At 38.5% G+C, this 24,709-nt stretch overlaps 1 protein-coding gene across 1 annotated transcript in view; it reads left to right on the top strand.

Annotated features, from left to right (window-relative positions):
• Nucleotides 1-24,709, top strand: part of tex264a (testis expressed 264, ER-phagy receptor a) — a 77,429-nt gene that overhangs the window by 45,883 nt on the left and 6,837 nt on the right. Inside the window, exon 3 of the mRNA XM_044218881.1 lies at nt 22,741-22,912. Within this exon, the coding sequence (XP_044074816.1) occupies nt 22,741-22,912 (172 nt within the window). The remainder of the gene's footprint in view (nt 1-22,740; nt 22,913-24,709) is intronic.

Below are 24,709 nucleotides of genomic sequence, written 5' to 3'. Positions count from 1 at the left end.
TACAACCAGAGAAACGTAGGCTGACATTTATTTTGAGTGGCACTGTATTGGATAAAACAAGATTAGCACCCTATTACACAGTACAGTAGTTCTAGAGTAAATACCAATTTAAAGCTTATTGTATCTGTCTTTTGTTGACACTTTCAGAAGTGTTCATTCAACTTAGTGGTTTTTGAGGCCGTAGTTTGTAGTATTGCCATGAACGCATTAACTCTTCAGTTATAATTGGTAAAGCCCTGTAACACTTACCCTTACCCCTGTTACCCTTTTTACTAAAGCAGTTTTCTTGTGCTTGGTATGTGTATTCATGATTTTTGAGACATTACCCCTTTCCACATTATTTTGTAATATTTGTGACAGTAATTCAGGCAGAGACACTCTAATCTCTTTGTACTACTATAAATTCTATTATGGTGGCACAAAATGAATGAAATATTAGGTGTTTCTTTAATCTTATACCTTATTGAATATTGCTCATACAGCAGAGATTTTTTTGGTTTAACAGCTAATATGACTGAAAGGAGGGCTCAAAATACACCAAGAAAGCCGTGCAACAGGAATTAGCTCAGGGATAACATCCAATTAATATGTTAAGACGTGCCAAAAAGAAGATGAACACTTGTATGTTCCTTTAAGTAGCACTCGGTCCTGGCACTGATGTTAAATCATTTAGCTGTGGGAGAGGGGAGGGCTTTTCATCTGAGGGGCAGATGTGGTATTTTAACATTCAACATGCCACAGGTTATGGATCAGCAGTCTAAGGCACATCCCTCTCCCCTTCTGCCCTTCACTTTCCTCATAGATCTTCTCTCTAACTACAACCACCGTATGAGTCCTTATTGGCCTGTCTTCCCCTCTCATCCCCTCTCTAATTTTCTTGTTTGTCTGCAGGGGCTGGAGACAATAGGAACAGGAGGAAAGGTTAATGTTACACAGAAAGGATGTCAAAGTGTGAGGTTGATCTAAACAGCCCTGTGAGCCCCCTGAGAGACAAATGATTAAAATTGATGTTTTCATATTTGGTCCACCACCTATAAAGTAAGGCCACATGTACTATATGTGGGACAGTGATGAATACAAATGGAAGCTGTTTAACGACATCTGCCAGCAGTAGCCTTTTAGGAACATGGATGATCGAACGGATGCTCTGAGATAAAGTGCGTGAACTTCCATGACCTTCATGTACCTCGGGGGCTAGATGCAGTTTAGGACATGTGAAGCTCACGCTTTGCACCGTGCATTCGTTATACAACCCAGGTTTTACCATGTCAACAACTAAACAAGTACAGACCAGTGTTGTACTAACATGCCTCTGTGAACTATTACTGCAGCAATATAATGAGAAATTAATGTAGTGTACAGGCCTAAGCCACACAGTGGGCATTTTACAGTTGATGGAATTCTTCAGACAAACCTACCCTTCTGACCCGAGGTCCCTCACAAATGCCGACTGAGTGCTTGCTCCTCTGTGAACTGAAGTGAAGACAGCTAACAGGCGACTCAATTTATTAATGCCATTTATGAAGCTGTCGCTCAGAGGAATGAGGCAGAGCAGGGCAGGGTGTGAAATACCATAACAGTCTTCATGGCACTGAACGGTTTGCTGAGCAGGATGGCAGGAGGTGATGGGATGCACCCGAGTGCAATGAAGAGTACCGCACGAGCAGAGGAGGGGAAGAGCGTGTTTTACCATGTTATGCTAGACATTCTCCTCCTCTCTGGTCTCCTGTCTGTATATCTATGGCTTCTTATATGTGTTGCTTATGGCATGTAGCTCACCTACTGAGTTCAAGCCTGAAGGAGCAGACACACTTTGCAGCAGGACACCAGTGAGCTGTACTGTACATCAGGGACGGTGACAGTGAAGGCAGATCTGAAATGAGGTGGATAACGTACAGATGAGCCCCAGAATATGTGGCACAGGTAAACTTAGGATTAGGTTCACATTTTCAAGGCTGTCTTATACTATACAATACTCACATGTCTACAGTATATAGACGTTAAAGGTGTTATTGGCTGGTCATTCCTCCTGTCCATACTAGTCCTGAAGAAATTCTTTCCTGATGTAAGAGACAAAATTTACAGTCCTTGTTCTTTGCTAAATTAATTAATTCCAGGCCCAATTTACACCTGGTGTAATCATGTGATCTGTATCTGGATACAATGATAATTACATCTGATTTATGGGCCTTTGCATTTACACCTGGTATTAATAAGCATTCTCAGTATCTCGATTTTGCACACATTGTGATCATATCTCAATATGTTAATTAGTTAGAGGGAGCAGGCAGACAAACTGTCAACCAACATGACTTGTCCCAAGTCAAAGCAATGCCATGAATGGGTGTCATTCATTTTTAAATCACAATTTTAAGGAAAGATTTGCTAGCTACTGCTACTACTTGCATCTTTTGATTTGGCTAACCCAGATGATGAAGCCTTATATTAGTTTCATCTGAACTTCACAATGGATTTTTTGCACAAAAGGAGGACTGAGAATTTTGTCCCCCTATTTCTGACAATAGAGTCACGTTAGGAAGGGATATCTTCACAGCCAGTATGGAGCGGCGAAACTATTACAGCGGCCAATAACTCTTTTGACATACATACATGTGAGGTGGGCACTCATCACTTAAAACTACAATGTTGACATAAAAAAGAATATAATGTGTTGCATTCCCCCATGGGTCAATGTGTAACTGATCAAATGTGTTAAAACATGTTAAAACATGCTCATCAGGCTCTGTGGGCCTCAGATCTAGTTTCTCCTCCTCACGCATGCTATTGGCTGGTAAATCTGGGGACCTGCAGCCAGTCACGGTCCATCTAGGGGTATATAAAGGCTGAGGAGCTGCACTTCAAGGTCTCTTGGCCACTTTTTCTGTAAGCTATGTTGTCAGGATTTAGTCCATAGCTCCAATGTTGTTGTCAGGTTAATGTCAGAAAAGTAGTGATTTTGGTTAATCAATTAATTATTTTAAGTTACTGTTACCTGTTCCTTATTATCTTAACAACTACCTTTAATTCCTTGCCAGGAAGCCCTATAGGGGAGAGCTGCTATTTATGTTACATTCCCTTTTCACCAGTTTTTTTGTGTTGATAGGGAGTTAAGTTTAGACCTGTAATTTTTCTTTTTGGGTAATTTATTTAGTATTGTGATTTTATTTCTACTGAGGGCTGGCTTGTTAGGTATTTTGGCCAGGGCTCTCCATGATCTTTCATTTAAGCTTCTATATCTGGAAATAAAAGATACTCATATTCATAGTTCATTCATTCATAGTTTTATGTTACTCCCCTCTCCTCTGGACCACCTTGGAGTCATAACATGAATGACAGACAAATATATACTTGAATGTACCTATTCATTTAGGCACTCTGTGTGTATGTGTGTGTGGGCTGCTTTTCTTTTGCACATGTCTGCTAATTGGCGAGAATGTACTATAGAGTTTTTTTTGGAACCTTTACACATTGAGTGGGAAGTTGAATTTGTTTCAGATATGTTCCTCATGTTGTAACTTAGTATGTGTGTGTGCAGGTTTGTACATGCGTGTTTTATCCCTCGTCACTTCATCTGACGGTTGTAATCAGGCGATGATCGGCAGTCCAGGATGCTCCCTGTTTGCTGTACATTAATAATGTGACATTACGGCATCACTCTGCCACTGTTGAGAACAGAACAATCTACCGTGGCTTCATACATCTCACACCTGTCACCAGCACAGCCTCAGCTATGAGGAATACTTTCATATGGATCCACTGTCCCCTGAGACTCGTTGGCAGCTTATTGTTCTTCTTATTTTCATGTCTGGGGAGCTTTTTCATATTCGGCTGAAAATGAAGATAAATTGTTTCTCTGTTTCACATGGAAAACAGGGAGCAAATTTACATTTTCTTCTTTCCCTGATTCATTTGCATATATGCTCATTTTCTGTGTTTCTCTACCCATGGGCAACTGGACTTTATGTTTTCTGTTTACTTTAGTTTCACATGTTCAAATAATGTCACTTGGTGATTTACCATCTACGTTTATTTCAGGTGTCCCCCCAGAATTCCCCAGAAATCTATTTTATGTTAATATTCCATGAGAATAGGAATTTCACCCTCCATTTTGGAAGAATTGGAGAGTTTGATTTAATTTCATAAAACTTAGTCCATTGCTAATCAGGGGAATTTACTTGAATTTCTTTTCTGCATGGGGTTTTCTGCATTTTTTAATCTTATTTTATTTTATTTTTGGCAGCAGTCAGCCAGGCCTGTGAATCATCTCTAAAATGTTTCATCATCTCACTGGCATATTTAACAAAATTTTCATCTCTGTCACAAATCCTATTAACATGATGAAGTTGACTCAGGGGCAAACCTTTTTTGGAGAGACTGAGGATGAAAACCATTAGCCAAAAGAATCATTTTCTTGTAACTGTTTTAATAGATAAAGTGGAACTAAATATATTTCCATTTTTAAAAAGAACAACATCCAAAGTAGGGATCTGCTCTTTGCAAAAGGAACAAGTAGGCTTTGTATTTGAATACCTGACAAATTCAGAAAGCAGTTCTTCTGAGCTTGAGAAAATCAACAAACAGTTGATCCTGGTAAACAAACATGTCCTCAGAATCACTAACAAACAGAACACATAGCTGTGCCTTGTATCTGCAGGGAAACATTAGATTACATTTTTTTTTAAGCAAAACAAGATTAGTTAAGGTTAGTTGCAAGTCAGTAGATGGTAAACAGTTATTGTTCTTAGTCCACATAATTTGTTCATTGCTGATGGGCCAAATTTATGGCGAATATTGATATGGAAGTTGGACACATCCAGTTTGGCAAGAAGATTAGTTTTACTTGGGGCTACCTTTCTTATTTTGTGTTAGACATCAGATTAATCTTTGAGATTTGAAGGAAGAGTCTAAACCCGTGGGGCAATATGGTGATCCACGTACAAAATGCTTGCAACTATAGGCAATATAGAGCAGGCATGATTTCTTTTTTAAGTTAATGTTAAAAGTTAATGAAATAGAGTAAAGAAAATCAAACTGCCTTTTTTGTAGTAGATTGTGTTCATGTTTCTGTAGTGATTGCCTGACTTTTGTTAGTTCCACTCAGTAGCTCTCTATTTGATCTTTCAGTGTGCTTTCCAGCTCTCTATTTCACCAAAATGGATTGAATATTGGGATAATCATAAATGCATAAATGTTTAGCTATAAAACATTACAGGCTTCTTACAAACCATTAAAAACATGACATAATCATGGATTGTACTTTTTTTTTTTACACTTCTTACAAATGAGCGGGTGACAGAAACATAGACGTCTCAATAACACACACAGTATCACTGGTGGCATTTCTTCATCTTTTCTCATTTTGCTCTTTTGAGAGAACTCCTGCGCTTCAAAAGACATTTGGCAGCCACTCCACACTCCCCCCACGTTTTCTGCAATCCCTCAGATTATCAAAGTATCCGGTCTCCATGGAAAACAGAGAGGGGGAATCTTTGGCAGAGGCAGTTGCCCTGGAAACAAGCTCAGTTAAGTCAGCTGCCCAGAGCAGAGGTAAAACACAACTGACTAAACCACATAACTGGAAGTTGACAGGATGAAGTGCCCACCTGTGTCGGCCCAGGAAGAAAACCAGGGTGAGGATAGTGTGAAAAATCATGTAGTTTAAGATCTGTTTTAGAGGATAGACTGGCACTGATGTTTCCTAAAACAATTATTCTCTTTTCTTAATGTTTCTCTCCTGTGTTTTGACCTGCCATGACACCAGAAACAGTATACTGTAGTGCTGTAATGATGACATCCTCATTAAAAGTATTTTTTTTCTTTCTATTGTGATCACACACTAACACACACGTTGTCTTGTCTTGCACATATCCTACTTTTGCATTTTGTGAACGTGTGTTTCTGAGCTGCTGTCATTGCTTCAGTTTTCTTCCCATTTCTGTGCAACAGCTTCTTTTAAGGAAGACTGTCAGGCTAGTGGCATGCGTTTCACTGAAAGAAGCAGTCAGTGTTGACATTTCCATTATCTATTTTCCTGTCAACCCCACTAAAAAATCGTAAAAACTGTACCTGACAAGCTGCAGGTTCTCCTTTGCAACCACAGGTTTGTCTGAAGCCCCATTTCTCTTTCTGACGTGCCACAGTAAAACTGACTAATGTTTCGGTATATTTTATTTGAATTGTCTTGCATCCTATGGACTGCCAAAGCCTTCATGCACTTTACAGCTCAATACAGTCTGTCAGGTGGAGAAAATGTATTGATTCACTGTTTGGTGCAGCATCCAAAATCTCAAAAAGACTAAAAAATGCATGTGTAATTCATGTGGTCTGACACTACCTCTAGTGCTGACCCGAGCAGGCCTATATGGTTCTCTCAGGGCTGATGGTGTTTGGTCTTGACTGAAAGCAACTTTGCTGCTGACATAAACCAGTCTCCTGAGGGACCCTACGATCCAATTAGTAATTTGTTGACACATTGGGAATGTGAACATGGAAAGACCTGAAAGTAAAGGTCCCAAGTGAAAATGTCAGCCATATAAAATGCAGCAGCATAGCACTTAATGGACAAACGTCCATCTCATCAGTGTCACTGTGTCTGGGGTTAGTTCTCCTGGGTGGTTGGAAGTTAGTGAACTTCATCTGCTTCAGGAAATGCTGACTGATATTACATTTTGAAGTAATGCAGCATCATCAATATACAGTACAGTGCGAATACAACATTGTAAAAGTTTTTTAACTAAATCAAAAAACTTTTCAGGAACTGTAAGAAGAAAATCCACTAAGTAGCAGGGTAGAAAGCAATATCTTTGATGTGTAGCTTTAGTGTCATAAAAGCCAGTAGGTATTTGAAAAAGAAAGCTCAGTGAATTTCAAGAGTGACAGACAGTGGAACAGTACTGGAAGTTCTTACCTCCAGGGACAGCCCATAATTAGCACCTATCAGAGGTGGACTTACAGTAGTTGGACTGATGGACAGAAATAGTGATGGAAAGCAGTGAAGCAGCATAGACATGCTAATGGAGGGGTTTTGCTCAAACACGTGGCTTTTCTGATGAGGATTTTCTTAGCTATTAGAATAGTAATTTAGACTCAGTGAGGTGTGGACAAATTGAATGGGCTTTAGGAAGGCAGATGGGCCAGACCTAAGTGTCCTCTGGAGCAAGGTGATATGCTTTAAAGAGAAAAGAGTTTGGGAAGTATGAGTAGAGTACAGTAAGGACAAAAGGCTGGGGGGCTCTTTTTAATCTGCAGGTTTTTATATTTTAAATGCCATGTAACATATGAATATGTTATGTTCCTGGCCACAGACAGAGTCAAATAAAATGGATCACACAGATCAAATTAAATTATTAACTAGTTTTTTTTTTTTTGCTGAAGCTTATACTGACTTCAGTACCTGCAGTGTAAAGTATCTTCAGAGTTTCTATGCTCTAGAGCTTTCAATAATATCATATGATCTTCATCAGCATGATGAAGAATCTGCTCTTTCCAAGGTCATGCTCAAACTCTGAACTTTATTCAGCCTTTAAGCCCATATGGACCTTAAAAAAATGGAATTCTATGACAACTGAGCAAACAGCATCTGCTGATGAAGATCATGGGATATGATCGAAAGCTCTTGAACAGCCTTAAAATAGACCTTGCGGTGAGAATGTGTTTTCAACTGCTGTTTCCAAGGTCAAAAATTAACTTGAGGGTTATTTTTTGTGGCAGATTCAATCAGGTTTGTAATAGGTCTTGCCTGAAGAACTGACCTGGCAACGAGGGTTTGAGCTTTGTCCCTAAGTTAGTAATTGAGTTCAGCAAGACAGTTTGAATTGTTAAATTCAAATGATGAATTTCAAAATCTATCTATAAGTTGTGGTATAATAGTTCTGAACATGCAAGCCCTTGAGCCAAAAATCTGTACCACATTGTGAGAAAGCTAGATGAAGAACAACTCAGGCAAAGTTGAGAAATGAATTAAGATGCACTTTATAAATCAGCGCTAATATTGAGCGGTTATGAAACCACAACAAACATGTTGGTAAACTGTAAACCTTTAAATCCGATTCTAGTTTTTACTACTACTTTCTACTTTTTATTTTAGGAAGTTATTTCACCAAGGAAGTCAGTTGATGCCTTTGGTTTTTGTATACATAAATGGAAACTAACTTCCCCTGTATTTTAATGTTCAGTTTGTAATAATATTTATTTAGTTTATTTAATCTAATTTATTTAATCTAGTCTACAGTATACATGACCAAATCTAAAAGTATTGTATGTTAGTAATCATATTTAACCCCTTGTTTGTACTGTATCTCCTTTTAATTCCAACTTGCAGCTGAATGTAACACAGAAAGTTTGTCACTGTCAGCTGGATGTTTTTAGAGGCAGAATGCACCAAAGTGAAGTTGGCAGGAGATGAAAGATGGACTCATGATATGTGAATTTAAATGCTCCCAGACTCACATCTGTATGGCGGCAGCCGGTCAGCCTAATGAAGGATCGAACTCCATGAGAATTCTTTTTTTCCCCTGATTTTTATATTGGTGTTGCTAGACTCATCACCAGCCCACTGGTTGACCGGCCCACCAGGAAAACTCCCACTCCTCCAGATGGCCTGTCTGCCTCTGATTGCCAATATCCATGCAAGCGTTATTCTGAATAACTAAATAAGTAAAGCAGTAGCATCAAAACGCAAGCCATGGCAACACTGAAACAACAAAAAATTATCTACTATAAAAAAACTAATTGCAAAAGAACTGTGGTTTATTTTTATGAGAAATTAAACTTACTTTGCTTAAAAAAAAACTTGACTAAAAAACCAACTGTGCCTCTTCCACAGATTGTGTTTTGGTTGAGAGGATTGGAGCAAAATAGGTGTCCAAAAGAAGTGAAACAAACAACATATTGTAAAGCTGGTGTTTACTGCACTTCTTCTCAGCTCTTTGTGGGAGTCTCTGTTCTCTGGGGTTCATTTTCTCAAACATACATTTACCAGTAAGTGGAAAAATAGGAACTTTTTCTTTTTCCGGTGTCTATGTCTGAATATTGTTTCACCATAATAGATAGGCAATATATCAAATATGGCTTTTGTTAAATTAGTTGTTTTTACTGTAAAAAGTGCCTTCATCGTGAAGAGTTGGTTTAAGCCAGTGTTTAAGCTTATGATTACAACAAACCTATGAAACTGAATTGGTTGGCAATGTTTTTACCTTGTATTTTTCTTATAACGTAATAGTGCTTTTCTTCAATCTGGCAATATCTACAGGATATCATATTACTGCATACTATCGCTTGTCTAAAGAGTCAGTTATTTTCTCAAAGCCCTGTTAGATTTATCTTCTACTTCTGTCTCATTTTCTCTTTTTTTCCCCTTTTTCTCAATAAATTGTACATACTTCCTGTATTCTTCACATTCCTGCTGCATCTTTTGGTCCGGGGTTCTCTTTCACCCATAAAACACAGTCATTAGGGCAGGATCAGGCTGAGAGGAACACAGAGGGTACATTCAGATAGGAGCTCTGTCAGCAGAAAGGATTGTTAATTGTAAACATTAGGCTGCCGTTGTGCCATGCTGACAGAGCTCTAATAGAGGGTCGCCTTTGGTTTTAAACATGGCTCTTGCCCCGTGGACAGCAGCAGGGCTATAGCAACTTTAACCCAGACCTAACAGCGCCTGTCTTGTAGCTGACAGCGGATCATCCCTCCCTGTGTTTTTCCCTGGTCTTTGGGGATGGAGGCGTGGAGCTGAAACAAATTGTTATCTTTGGTACCTCTTAAAAACATGCCATTAGTTGGAAGATCAGTTCCAGTTTCCTTATCTCTGTTCCACTCACAATGATTGTGGCCATGGAAGTGAAGTTTGTTTGCCTTCCTGATCGCCACTCTGTTGGCTCTGTGCAGTTTATTGGGGTTAATTGAAAGACTTAAACTCCTATTAGTCACTGTGCTGTGCCATAATTAGATATTGGAAATAGTATTGCTTTGAGGACTATGTATTGTGATGGGTGTCACATCGGCTCATATTCAGAGTTGGGACAGGTGTGTACGGCGAGAAATTATCAGCAAAATTTTGTAGCCTCGGTGTTACCCAACATCTCTAGGATTTTAGATTGTAATCTTTTTTCTTGTAATCTTTTTTTCTGCTTCTTGTCTCCTCTGGACCAAAGATTTTTAGGATGGAGTCTACAGTATTTAATGAAACCTTTTGTAATGCATGTTTGCTGCTTTGTGGGCTCGTTTATGCATGATTTATTCATAATTGTAAAAAAAAAATAAACTGCCATGCTAACGGCTTGGCTCTAAGGATGGCAATGTCGGTTAGTTGGTCGGCATGCCGGTCTGTCCACCACTCTGGTCACAGAGGATGAATCCAAATTACTTGGGTGATTCCTTGACTTTTCCTTTAGCGCTGCTATGATGTTTACATTTTTGGGTTTTAGTGAAATGTAGTGAAACAACTTTTGGATGGATTGCCAAGAAATTTGGTACAGTTCCCTCCTAGAATGAATTGTAACTTTGGTGATCCCTTAATTTTTCATCTATTGCCATCATCAGGTTAAAAATAAAAATGTTTCCAATACTTTTATAACCAAATACCTCCAAAACTAATTACATTTCTATTAGCCTCAGCTGTACTTTGTTTTTAATGTTAGCAAATGTTAGCATGCGATGTTAGTAAAACATTAAACTAAGATGGTTAAGGTAAACATTATGTCTGCTAAACAGCATTGTCACTGTGAGCATGTTTCATTAGCATTTAGCTAAAAGCACAGTAAATACACTTCACAGAGCTGCTAGCGTGACTGCACACTCTGCACTGGATAGATACATCATGGAAGAGGTTACAGATGCTAACAACATATTTGTCACTAACTAATTGATTGTCATTGTTTTGTGATAACATTAGAACAGAATTGTATTACTGAAGTCAGATACAGGAAGAAATAATATTAAACTGAAGCATTATAGTTCATTACATTACCCCCACCACTGTTTAAAGAACATTTTACTTGCCAGCAGACAGTGCCATTAATAAAGACTTAATGTGAGCTTCCCAATTGGTAGATATGATGGAGGAGGATTTAAATTTTCTGTCCAGCAACTCCCCAACTCTGATCTACACACCTGGCACAAATCTGAATATTTAGTCTCACTTCTTGGCTAAAGGACAGGAACAAGGTTTTCATCCACTAACTGCGAATCAGAGCTACCATGAGGCCCTTCTGTTTAGATTTAGTTCGCCATCCCAGTCCTTAATTCAGCTCTATAGGCTTTCTAGTTAATAAGATGCCATGTTGAGCTCCAAGACACAAGGAAGATTTTGAGATCTTAGTGTTCTGCTCTGGGGCTTTTCAATCATCCACATGCCCAGCAAGGGAGTGGAGGGGAGGAATTGTAAAAACAGCAAGACAGGGACTTTACTGTCTCAGAAGAAGAGCTGAGACTGTGACAGTTATACCAGTTACCAGTCTCTGTGGCAGGGCTTTTAGAAAAGCACACTGTCTTGTTCAGAACTACAGAATTTAATTTTAAATTATGCTCAAGGAGCCAAGGTTACCAAAGATACCAAATATGTCAGATTGTATCATGGAGAAATGCGTGTGGGCATAAAATGATGCACAGGATTTCTAGAATTTTCTATTTGATGTAATGGTGCTGCTAAAAGAAACATGACAACAATTAAACTTTTTAAACTTTAATGTAAATTAATTGAAAATTTGAAGTGAAAATTAGGGTTCAAGAGGTTAAGTCCTTTTTTGTTAAATTCCTGTCAGTTGCATTTAATTTGGCGTATGCACCATGGCCACATGTGTGCTTTGAGCTGGTGTATGCCCTCTTCCTGTGTGAATGCCAAGGATGGTTACCCATGGTTTATTCATAGAGAGGTGGTAGAATGCCTGATGGCTCATTTCTAGGGCTACGAGGCCAGGCTGGCTAGGACTCTGTGAAGGACAATAGATGAAGTGAAGCCTGGTCAACAGAATTCTGTTTCTCTCCGTTGATAATGAATTTTGATGTGTGGAAGGAATGATTTTCATCACCCATTACTTCTTCTCAATTACAAGCAGGTCTCCCAGTTCTATGCTTTAATGTGCCCTGTCTGTCATTTCATTCTTTGGCCAAATCTCGCAAAACACTAGACAGAACTCATTACTGCTGCATTAATCACATCGCTGCTACATTAATCACACATTTTTCTATCGTTGGACGCAATACTTTTTTTCTATTGCTGCCTTTCCTAACTTTTAATTATGTCTGGACAAGATGCAGGTACAAAATTGTCTCTATAAGGACACAGGGACACAATTCTAATGATCTGCCTTTAGTTTTGTGTTTTTGTGAGCTTCATTATACTGCTGATGCTCTTAACAAAATACCACTTCCCTGGAATTAAGACCTTTTCACTTGACAGGTCAGAAATGATTCACTAATAATTTCTCGGTCCCACTAAATGCCTCCAGGTTTTCTAGTGCAAAACACTGCAGCAGTGTGTAGAGACTTATTATGTAGCATATATTTAAGGTGCTCTGTACATGAGAAGCCTGCAGGAAAAAAGAATAGATAGTCCAGTCTCTCTCCATCATACAGCCACTGTCCACATCCCCTCCTCCTAATTGTATCTCATTAGAATAGAGATGTGAATATCTCTAACATTAGACTCTCAGATTAAGATCACAATTAGAGGAGGGAATCTGCCTGCCTGTTTAAAATGAATCACTATTCATATTCATGTATTTCCATATCCTCCTTTCCATGCAATGGTTCACTGAATTTTGAAGCTTTAATGGCCAGAACTAATTGACTGCAAACCTCTCCAATGGTTTTCTTAATGGCCTCATGTTTCTGTTGGATACATTTTCAGACAGAAATCTTACAGCTACTGTAAAAGGTACTTGCTTTTTTTAGTGAGTGTTTACTTTAGGCCTTAAAGGCATATTAAGCTTCCTCCTCAAAGGCTGCATTTAGAGCTGTGGAGGAACTCATCTCAGTGTGTTTACATGCACTCAAGTAAACAGGTTATTGTTGTTTTTCTGATTTCCTAAATATCATGAAAATGAGAATATAAGTTTCTCTAAACTCTGTAGTGGATTAAGAGAAACCTGGTTAACACAGCCTGATGTTTGCTGATGTAAATGCTTAACCAGGATTCAGAATGCTTTTTGAAAGAGCGAATTACAGGACTTCAGACAGGGAAAGTATTACGCTGATGGCAATGTGGTGAAATGAAAGGAAAGCTCATTATTCTCAGCGGTGCTTTGCTGTATCCAAAATAACTAAATCCAAAGTTTGACTGAAACTGAAATAAATAAGGCTAAAAAAGTACAGTTCACTGCTGAATAGTGTCTGACTATTTGTTAAATACAGACACATATGTGTAGTAAGTCAAATGATCAAAACAAAAAGAAGAGATTTTTTTTAGGTTGCAGCATCATATATCACTTAAAATATGCAAGTCTTGTTTTAACAACTCGCATTAACACAGTGGCTGTGTAAGGCTGTACTTAGGCACAGCGGTGCTTTGAGCTTAATGCTAATGTCAGCATGCTAACATGCTCACAATTACAACATGCTGATGTTTAGCAGGTATAATGTTTACCATGTTCACCATCTTATAGTGTGTTAGCATGCTAACATTTGCTAATTAGCACTAAACAAATTATAGCTGATAGGAATGTCATTAGTTTTGCAGGTCATAAACAAAAGTATTGGACAGATACAAATTTTAACCTGATGGTGCTAGATGAAAAGTCAAGGAATCACCAAAGTAATTAGGATTTATCTTCTGGGAAACATGAATATCTGTTCAAAATTTCATGACAATCCATCCAGTAGTTGAGATATTTCAATCTGGTCCAAAATGGTGGACCATCCAGAAAGCTATGTAGCTGGCGTGGCTAAAAATATGGCAGGAGTAGGGCACAAATCTGATTACTGACCAACTTTATATAGTTTTTAACCTTCTTGTGTGCATGTAAAAGTAGTAGGGAGGCTAGCTAGCTACTCAATTGTGGAGGAGCTCTGGAGACCACAGCAGCTGCTGACAGAGTCACTATACTTGTAGCTCATCCAGTGTTTCCACTTATTGATTGCATGGGTACATGGAGAGATTGCAACAAACCCATCGCCCTGCCTTCCACTCTTCCAGTTCCACAGCCTTTATAGCTATGCCATTTTCTGTCCTCAGATCTCTGCTACCTCCACCCACAGCCATCTTTGCACACTTCCACCAGGGCGTGGAAGCAAGATGGAGGAGGCCTGGACTTGCTTAGACAGCTGCAGAAAATAGCCCCACTGCAGGCAGAATGAAAATACTCCGGAGAAGTGTGTGACCATAAGGGACAGTCTGAATTGGACACCTCTGTTGAGGTGTGAAGTAGAGTTTTTGTCTCTTTCCACAGATAGGAAGGGGAAGAGGAGGTTATGGTGGGTGTGAGGAGGGTGGAATATGTGGCTGTGATAGTGCAGTGGGAGTAAATAGACCAGGGGAGAGAGAGAACTCAGGGGACTGTCACCAATTGTCACCGTGAGCTGCCCAGCTTTTGTATTAATTTTACTTTTTGTGTTCCTGGGGACCAGAGTGAGAAATCATCCACCTATAAATAGATGTGTGAGTGTGTCCATATGTTTGTGTGAATGGATGAGTGCGTGTTCTGTACATAACCCATTATGATGAAGTGGCTCACACCCATAGCTAGGGTCTTTCTCCATCTTGCTGTAGGGTCCATGCTAGTTGGAGACACTGTCACTGTGCATACAGGGCTGAATGAACGTTCTGTCTTCCTTTCATTATTCACCACTGCTCCTCAGCCATATCTCACGTCTGTCCCCTGAGGGGTAGGTGTGCTGTCACTGATTCTTACTGCTGGCAAGATAACAGCTTTTTCCGTCTTAGGATCAGTAGTTTCTTCAAATTATAGTCAAGGATGTTTAAAGGAGAAATCCAGCCTTGGATTGTCTTTTAGAGTTGTGATTTAATTTTTGGGTGTGCGTATTTTCTCTCAAGCTGCCTCATCATCTTCTTCTTCAAGTGATGATTTCCTGCATTAGGAATGACTTTGAACACTACGTACACATAATGAGCTAGTTGCTTTCAATCAAACCTGTGAGCATCGGCACATATCTGTGATCACAGACAAACTTGGAATTATGCTTTGAATTATGGACAATTGAAGCAATTGTTGGGGTAAAACGTGGTGTCACTGCCTCTTTTATGATAGATGTGTGATTGGCTTCTCTGGCTACTCACTTATGGAAGCTACAGTAGCTCATTGGTTACTTTTTGGCTATGTAGCATCAGGTTAGCCAACGTTAACTATTGTTAACTTCTGATCAGTCTGTGACCCTTGACCTTAATATAGAAGAAGAAACAGACTCTGCTGACTTTGCTTTACATAGAGATAGATAGAAGGAAGAGCTTTAGTGGAAAGTCGGGAATTCATTTGTGTTAACGTCATGCATTTACGCTAGTTGTTGCTCTGTTTCAGGTTGGCTAACAGTACAATTACAGAGATAGTGGTGGTTCACTGCCTTGCTTGTGGACACTTACAGGACATTGCTATTGATGGACATTGTGAGGATCAAATCTGTGACTTTGGATATGGATTAGGACCTCTAACCACCATCCATCCTGGTAACTTGTCTTTGAATTAAAATGCTGCCTCAGATCTTCTTATTCTCTCATATAAATCCTCCATTGTTGATGTCCACTGAATCCCAGGGGTTGTGCTGAAATGTCGTTACTTGCCTTTTTGTTGCGTACATATTTCCTCTGCCTGTCATGGCTTCTTCTATTTAAGTTAATGATTTGCTGAATTTCCTAGAATACCTTCTAACGTCTCCTAGAAAACTCCACAGGGCCTTCAGTGTCCAGCTGAGTTTTATGTGTCGGTGGAGAGGGTAGGAGTGAAAGTAATGGCCAGGATACTACGTTTCTAGAATCTGTCTGTGGAGAAATTATTTCTTTTCCTTCTATTATTGATTTCTGCATGTATGGTTGTAGTTGTAATAATCGTGTAAAACATTGTAATGTAAAATCTGATGTGTACCATTAATATAGATCACTGAAACTTTTTCTCGAATTAAAACCCATTTCGGTTGTTGCAGGAAATATTATCAATGTGATGCCACTTTACAGCTACGTTTGGCCACTGCTCTTCATGAATAATAACAAAAATATGCAGAATGGACTTGGGAAGAAGGATCCAGGGTGCATTGCCAGTAGCACATCCACCCTTCGGCATACATACACTGTTTAAGTTTTATCCATGCCTCAGACAAACACTACAGTGCTTCTCTGAAAACACACAGAACAGAGCAAGGTAAAAATGTCTCCTTTGTCTGGGTCGTTCTCCATTCAGATCCCTTGATATTTGCTGTGGTTTGTCCTCGACTTTGTGGGACTGCTGGCCTCTTGAGAGTGAGATTCTCCATCGTCCCTTGTCTCTTTTTTTCTGGCCATCAGCCAGAAGAGCCACTGAGCTGAAAACAAACACAGAGTTGAGAGATGAGACATGAACAGAAGAAAGAAGCTGCTGCAATGGACAGATCTTTGAAAACGGCTTCTTGATGTCATGTCTTTTGAGCCACATCTGGAAATGGAAGATTGTTTGTGTCTGTGTTGATCATCAGACCTGAGAGGATGGAATACATTTCATATATGAAAGGCTAAAATACTAGAGTATACTATACTATACTAGTATACCAGAGTTTGTTAAGTGATGCAGTAGATGAAGCTCCAAGGGTTTTGTTATCTATCTTTTCTTTCCTCTTATTGGTATTTCTATTGGAGGAGGAATACTGTGTACTCACAGAGCAGCTGCCAGAGAGGTGAAAGACACTACAAAGCCTCATGAGGCCCTCCCCTATATCTGTCTGTTTCTGCATCCTTCAACCGGCCTTACACACACACACACACATCGATACACACACAAACACATTCACAATGTACGCCTTTTCCCAGTCAATCATCCTAATCATTCTTGATTTATGCCACTATCTAGTTACATCACCATATAATGAACTTACCGATAAAATAAAGTGCCTTTAGCAGCGCTAATTTCTTCCTTAAACTGGTTTGCTTTCATGGACAGAAAATCCTAGGTCTAAATCCATAGGTCTAGGTAGGAGTTGAACATTGTCCATACATAACAATTTTGTGCAATTTTTTTTCCACCTTTATCTAAAGTACAGTAGTCTGGTGTCACTTGGTTGGATTTGTGAAATGCAGTTTGGGTTCGGTCACCTGAGAAAACCCATGAAGATTACGAAGCTCATTTTGTTTGTTATAATTATACAATTCCTGGGAGGCTGCTTGATGAGCAGTAATAATAATAAAAAATGTGATACTTTTATTGATTTAGTGGGAAAGTATTGCTTGTATCTTCCAGTGAAGGTAAAAGGTCAACTATAGAGTTATACCCTGGGTGTGCAAGAGATTCAGTGTCTTTGTCAAGGGCACAGATGCAGAACTGATGCTTGAACCTGTATCCTTTGATCCTTTAAATGTCTCACAGATCACACTCTCTCACTCTCACTCTCCTGCACGTTTACTTGCAAGTACTACTGAAGGTAACCCATTTTGTAGAACCATTATGAAGGTTAGGAACAGGTAATGGTCTGTTGAATACATTGGTTTAGGGGTGCTGGTACCAACAGATTGTTCACTTGATGTTTCTTTGCCCAGAATGATGGATCAGTGTTGAGAGAGTAAGTGTGACCGTGATGATCATAAATGTTGAGACTGCTCTGAGGCAGCAGGGAGGAATGACTGACCTGTTTTTCGACGGTTCAGTCTCATCTGCCTCTGTATCCTGCAGGAGAACACATTTCAATCCCAGCAGCTCCCAGACACAGATGCAGATTAAGTGGATGCATGTTGACTCTATGATAGACTATAGGGAAATAGATGGCACCCAGTCAGACAGCGGACATGGAGGCTGAGACCAGAAAAGGGCACAGGGAGGAAATAGAACGTATAATTAAAATATTCAAGCCAGGAGCGAGTTTTGATTCTGATGGGACAGTTAATCCATTTGCTATTTCTTTATTAGTTTCCCTGGTGAGAGGAAATATGGACTACTGGTCAGTGAAATGTACCTTCCAAAGATGAGACCTGCTTTGATCTGCTTATTACTGTTTAATAATAGATGATAGTAGTTTCTTTTTGTTTGGCTGCCACATAAGACAGCAGTAGTCATTAAGTGGATAAGAAAAATAAAATAAATAATTTCAGACTGATGTTTATTATATATGTAATGTAAGAGCTTCGTTTATGTACTGTTTTTTTGGAAGCTTAGCTATAACATACAGTTTGAAATAATATAGTTATCTAATGACGTGTCCCTTGCTAGGTCACTATTGTAGGTACTAAGCTAGCTAGTTAGGCGGACATGCCAATGTTTGCAGCAGATAAACACAGTTTAATCCTTACACTTTTGCTCTTGTGTTTTTGGTTTTCTAAAAGGGGAAAAAAGACCCTTTTGAATACAAAGTATTGCTCTTACTACGGTCTGTGTACACTGTTTCAGCATGTGGAGAAATCCAATGGTTGACAGGCATGCTGTGCCTAGTTACAGTTGCTAAGCTATGATTTGACAAAACAGTTCAGGAGCAAGATTTAACAAAAGTTAATTTAAATTATATTTCATCACATACAGTATTGTTCACATAAGGAGGGCAAGGATCCTGCTTTTATTAAATATTCCAATTAATGGCTATGATTTGTGCCTGTATATTTAATGTATGCCCTTTCTCAAATCAAAGCCTTGGGAGAAAAATTAATGCAGCAAATAAATGGATAAAATATACTTATATGTTCAAAAGAAAAGAAGCAATTAAATGTCCCTACTTCAATATATTTGAAAGGTTTCTTTCTGTCTGTAATTTTTAAGAAGTTGTATCAGAAATTTTGGTTTATATGCATATGGTTTGTGTACACTTTTGCAATAGTGACACTTTACAAACACATATGGAGTGAAATATGTATAAATTGCTATTCTATTTTGAAGCAATTCGTCATGTTAACAATAGAGGGAGTGATAAGGAAGAAACTAATATTCACATGTGGAGTCACAACGTTCTTTGAAATACATCAAAGGGCAACACTTTGGATATCAAAAGAAAGGGGAACTGAAATGAATATTATAATCACAGTTTAAACATTGGAAAATACCTGCAGGGAGGGACACCATTTAATAAACACTTCAGAAAGTTTGGTTGCAAGGTGAGAATGAGATTTAAAAAAAAAACTCCACTTGATATTTCAAAATACCTTAACAACTTTCGTCACAAGTCTCTGCTGGCAGGGCTGTGACTCGACTGGAGATCATACACACATTTTATGGGATTGTGATAAAATATCTCTGGAATAACAGTGAGAACAAGGTGAAATGAATTATTAGCAGTTAGATATGTCCATAGCACAGCTCCTAGATGTGTAAGATAATATACATCACACATGTTTATTCAAAGTGATGTAAAAATCATAGTTTCTTAAGGAAAAAAGACCAACACTGATACATCATTGGTAAGCCACAAGTACACGCCACTGATAACAATAAAATAAAATAAAATCTTTAGCACTAAAGACATATAAAGTTAAAGACATTTTTCTTTAACTTTATATTGTAGTTCCTGAAAGGAATGTAAACAACAATGTGGCCTAAACTTGGCCGACAGACCACAGGACCAGAACTATACATTTTTATCAAAAATTGTTAAAGTTGATCAGGTCCAAGGAAAACTGAAAAATCTCACAGAAAAATATTGTAAAACTAAATCACTGAAAGCTATGTACCAGAATGATGCATAATCCAGTCATCCAAAATGTTTTCCCTGGATGGCCTGCTTAGCTGCACATCCTACAGTAATGTCAAAGTAGCATTAATTACCTGCGGCTACAACAAAATATTTTGAGTTGGTAGAAAAATGTTGTTTGTCATTTCCTGTGCTGAAGGCAAAAATCCACACATAGAGTAGAGCGAGGTCTCATACCATCACGGAGGGCTGAGAATATTCAGGTTTTCATTTCTACCAAAGATAATATGAGGTGATTTTGTGATGAGTTCCTCCTCTCTGGCTGATGGTGTGTTAATCAGTAAAATCACCTGATGTAGTCTCTGGTAGAAATGAAAACGTGCAGTCCCTGCTGGAGGTTAAAACCTCTTACACACAGAGAATATGATAATTATTACAAGTTACCGTTTTAACAAGGTAAATGTTAGTCAGTAATGCACACACATATTTGTACACATCTTCCTCACATGCTGTTTGCTTTCTCTCCATCTGTGACAGTATCCCTTGGAGGTGTGTGTGTGTGTGTGTGTGTGTGTGTGTGTGTGTGTGTGTGTGTGTGTGTGTTTTGCGTGCCTACAGTATAGTGAACTGCCTTTGTCTTGATTTCCCTGCTCATTATCAGAGCAGGTTCAAGGAGATGGGTACTCATTTGCATAGGCAGCCCCCGGGCTAGAACCCCTGTGTGTAGCAGCTAGGTGACTCATACCAGCTCCTACAGGCTTATTTTGCAGAGGATTAGATTAAAACCAATCAATCAGCCTAGATCACCCTGACCCAGAGGAAAATGAGTGAGGTGACTGCTGACCATCCAACATGTTTCTTGTCGTCTATAGCCCAGAATAGCCCAATTTGTCGCACAACCATGGCAACATTGGAGCTCTGTACATTCACTTTAATTTAGAGAGGAGACATTTCTGAAATTCTGAGAACATTCACACAGCGAGGGGCAGACCAGTGTGAGCATAAAAATAAAGGGAGTTATATTGTGTAGTAGGGTGTGGTGTATCTGCCAACATGTCTATGTGGGAAAGGATATGTAGAAAAAACCACAAGAGATCCCGAACAAGCAAAACACAAAAGTACTATTCAACCAAAAAACACATTTATCTAGTAGCAACTTTATAGAATGAAACCTTCTTCATTCTATAAAGTCTTTTCACTTAGCAAATGGTATTAGAGAAAGTACAGAATCTGTTAAAGAGAGTGGAGATTTGGAGAATCTGCTTCTTAAAAGGGAGATTTTCAAACTGGTCACTTTAGACCTGAGAGGTTCAAATGAAGAATTGAACCTGAAGGCTTTCTTGTAAAGTAGAGAGTATTACACACACATTGTACTCAAAAACAAATACAGTTTGTAGAATAAGAATATCTCTAGCCAATTACTGATGGATATTAACTTAGTACATTTACTCAAGTACTTTACTTAAGTACAATCTTAAGGTACTTGTACTAGTATTACCATCACATCCTACTTTATATTAAGGTGGCTATAATCAATATTTTTTATAATAACAATGTATCAATTGACAGTGTGCTGGTGACTTTGTTTATTAAGATTTTACATACAAAGATCAAATTCATATCAATTTCAAAATAAAATATAGTGTACTGTTGTAGATTAAACCACTAAATAGTGTATCACATAGCTAAAATTAGCTCCACCTTAACCAACTACAACAGTTAAATACTGCTTACACTAATGCATCAGTGATAATGATCCAGTGATTTAATGTATGACCGGCCTGTGCAGCTCACCCAAACCTCCTCCAGCCGTATGCTGATGGCCCATTGGGGATCTCACGTCTCTGCAATCTTTTGAGAACTATATGAAAGCATAAGGCTAAATTATGCAAGGCTGATGTCCTCTTTAGAGAAAATATGGTGTAATATTTATATTCTCCATTTTCTATACATACCACTGGAGGGTGCAAACGTGGACACATAGATGTGGATGGTAATGTATCTTTAATGGATTCACATGGGAGACCATATTCATATTAATGTGTCAAAGACATAATGTTTTGTCAGTAAAGTGAGGACATTTTGAAGCTACACATCTCTGATATGTTCTGCTTCTGCCCATCTAAGATCATCAGTCATCTACAGTGTCCATATTTTCATTCCTAGTTTTTAGCAGAGTTGGTCTAAAAGCTGTTGCTATACAGTCAGTAGATCTGTCATGGCTCTTTATCCAACCCTCTTGCACTCTTTACTGTGGTCATATTTCAAGTTTGATGTGGGAGGTATCAACAGAGAGGATTTAACAGGGAATTTTATAATGCCTTTGAGTGTTTTAACATTGTACAGTACCTAGCAACTTCTGTGCTACAAAACAAATAATTTGCAAAACTATAAAAAAAAAATCCTGGGCACATGTGCCGATACAGAACAGATGACCTTGATAACCAGTTTAGTTTGATAGATACAGATGTAGATGTGCCATACTGGATATTCTGAATCATTATTTTGTCGGTTTAGACTTTCTCCATGTATGCCAAATTCCTTAAACATGAGGGCCTACAATAAAATATACATCATGGTAGTGGTACTGTAAAGGAAAGGCATGCATTTTCTTTATAAAGACCATCAGTTTGATCAACATGAAGTTGAATACACTTTTTGTTGAATTTTTGTAATCCTGAGTGTGTGAGTGTGAAGCAGTTGATTGAGCAAAATAGAAGAACCCTTTTTAAGCACACTGCCATGAATTTCTACCTAAATGTTCAGTCTGATCTATTCTTTCTTATAACTGAAAGCTAGTTGCAGTTTACGTGTTCGTCTCGTTTTCTTTTCAATCCCAGCAAGATGTAATTATAAAACGTTAACACTTTTAATAGTGGGACCTGTAAAAGTTTGTGAAGTTGTGTTGTGCAAACATCAGCTGATATTGATACATGATGATGAGTCCATACAGAGCAACTGTGCATCTAACTGTCCACTTTGCCTCTTTTTCTTTCACAGGAGAGGAAGCTGTGTGCATTCCCAACTATTGAGATCTGTAATTCAGATGTCATCAACTATATGGTTCCACTGTCTCGCCAGACGGACTTCTTTGTCCCAGAGATGAAGGAGGAGGTTAAAACAGATGTTAAAGAAGAGGACTCTGACGAGGACAGAGGAACTGACATTACAGGTAATACTGTTTATTTTATTAATTCCAACCAAACACTGTTTTTACTGTTGAACCCTCATGAGGAAACAATTGACAGCATCACCCAAAAAGCTCTCCCAAACAACATAATTCCAGACACTGAAAGAAATATCTGTTTGTTTCACTGAAAACAAAAGTTTAAAAAAGTTATAACCCTCCCCCAGATTCATCACATGGCAATAGGTTTTTGTGTTATTTTGTTTTGTCATCTAATTGCAGTCTAATGAAGCGTGTTGATAGATTTCGGTTTCTGCTCGATTGAGACTACAGCTTATGTCAGTTCGAAGCAAACAAACAGGAAATATGTGACAGTTTTTATTTTGCCCGACGTTGCACTGACTCCCCTCCTGCCCTTGATCACTGAGGACATGTGATATATGAGACTCTGTAATTGTTCTGTCACTGCAAGTATGTGTCTTCAAGTGCAATGTCTTCTCTGCTGCTATTTCTCTTTCGAACTGACCTGTAGGCTGGACCCATGGCAGTATTGACTTTGTCATTGTACAAATCACTAGAGAAAGAAAATGGTGTTGGATTGATGGGACAGGGTGGGTGGAAGTGGGCTTATTTTACATCAGGTGCCGTCTACCTTGAGCTTAGATCATGTTACATCTCTTGTAAACACAGCTTAAATATAGAAGACGTATCAGGAAGAAGGTCTTAAATGATCTGTACATATTTATGGGTTTTGGCATGTTTAGATTGGGGTCATTCTTCACACAGAAACATCACAATTGTCGGCTGAGAAGCCACTGACGTTCTGTTGAACTGAGAGGCTAGATTATTCACAACTTTAAAGTAGTTTGTCAGCATCACCAGGTCGAGTCAAAGTTTTGATTATTGCTCGCTTTTCTAACAAATGAGAAAGTTAATACTTTTCTTTATTAATCCACCCATCATCTTCCCTTCAGAATCTTGTTTTGAAATCAATCAAGAAGTAAAGTGATTTCTCCATACAATTTGAAATGGCTTTAAATTATGATTTTGAAGGTTTTGTTGAACACATTTTGTTTATTGCTACAAGGTTTTTAAGCAAAGTGGAGCTTCAAGCAAACATCACGGTTGTTGTTCAGATGAGCTGATAAATTTCATCAAGCTGCAGCACAATATTATAAGAGAATACATGTTTAGTGGCTAGATTATGCTGAAAAGTGAAGCCTAGCTGCTTCTAGAGTTCCTGAAAGGGTATGATATGAACATTAACAGCTCATGCAGCATAATCCAAGTGTTAACAATGGTTAGTCAAAAACCTGCAACGATGGTTAGTGGCACTGGCTTACAGAACATCTGGTGTGGAATACACATTCAAACACAGGGATCCAAAAGCTGTTCCAACAGTTTATTAGTGTTTTCTTCTAAACATGAAAAGAAAGTATTACAAATCAGATCACTAGCATTAAACAAAATGCTTTATAATTTAACTTTTAAATTTAATTATAAAGTAAATTAGGGAAGGTTATCATTTCTCACATCCCTAATGCTTCTGTAATCTTTGCATTCAAAGTACATCTTCAGGCCTTACTAAACAAAGGAATTTAATGTAAATGTGATACAAAACAATATATTAAACAAATAAATACTAATGAAATTAAATACGATCATAATGAGGAAAATCCCTATTTTAACTTGTTCAGCACTCAGGTAGTTTGGAGGGAACAGGCTGATAGTCCTAAAGGGAGGAGTTTACTGTATAAAGTACAACTTCCTGGAAGGGTCTCAGCGCCCTTATGCATAGAGTTGGGTGCGGTAGCTAAAGGTGGAGCGACAGTAAGCATAAAG

This window comes from Siniperca chuatsi, linkage group LG2 (assembly GCF_020085105.1).
Source record: "Siniperca chuatsi isolate FFG_IHB_CAS linkage group LG2, ASM2008510v1, whole genome shotgun sequence".
In the NCBI taxonomy this organism is placed as follows: Eukaryota; Metazoa; Chordata; class Actinopteri; order Centrarchiformes; family Sinipercidae; genus Siniperca; species Siniperca chuatsi.
This window is presented reverse-complemented; position numbering and strand designations above follow the sequence as displayed.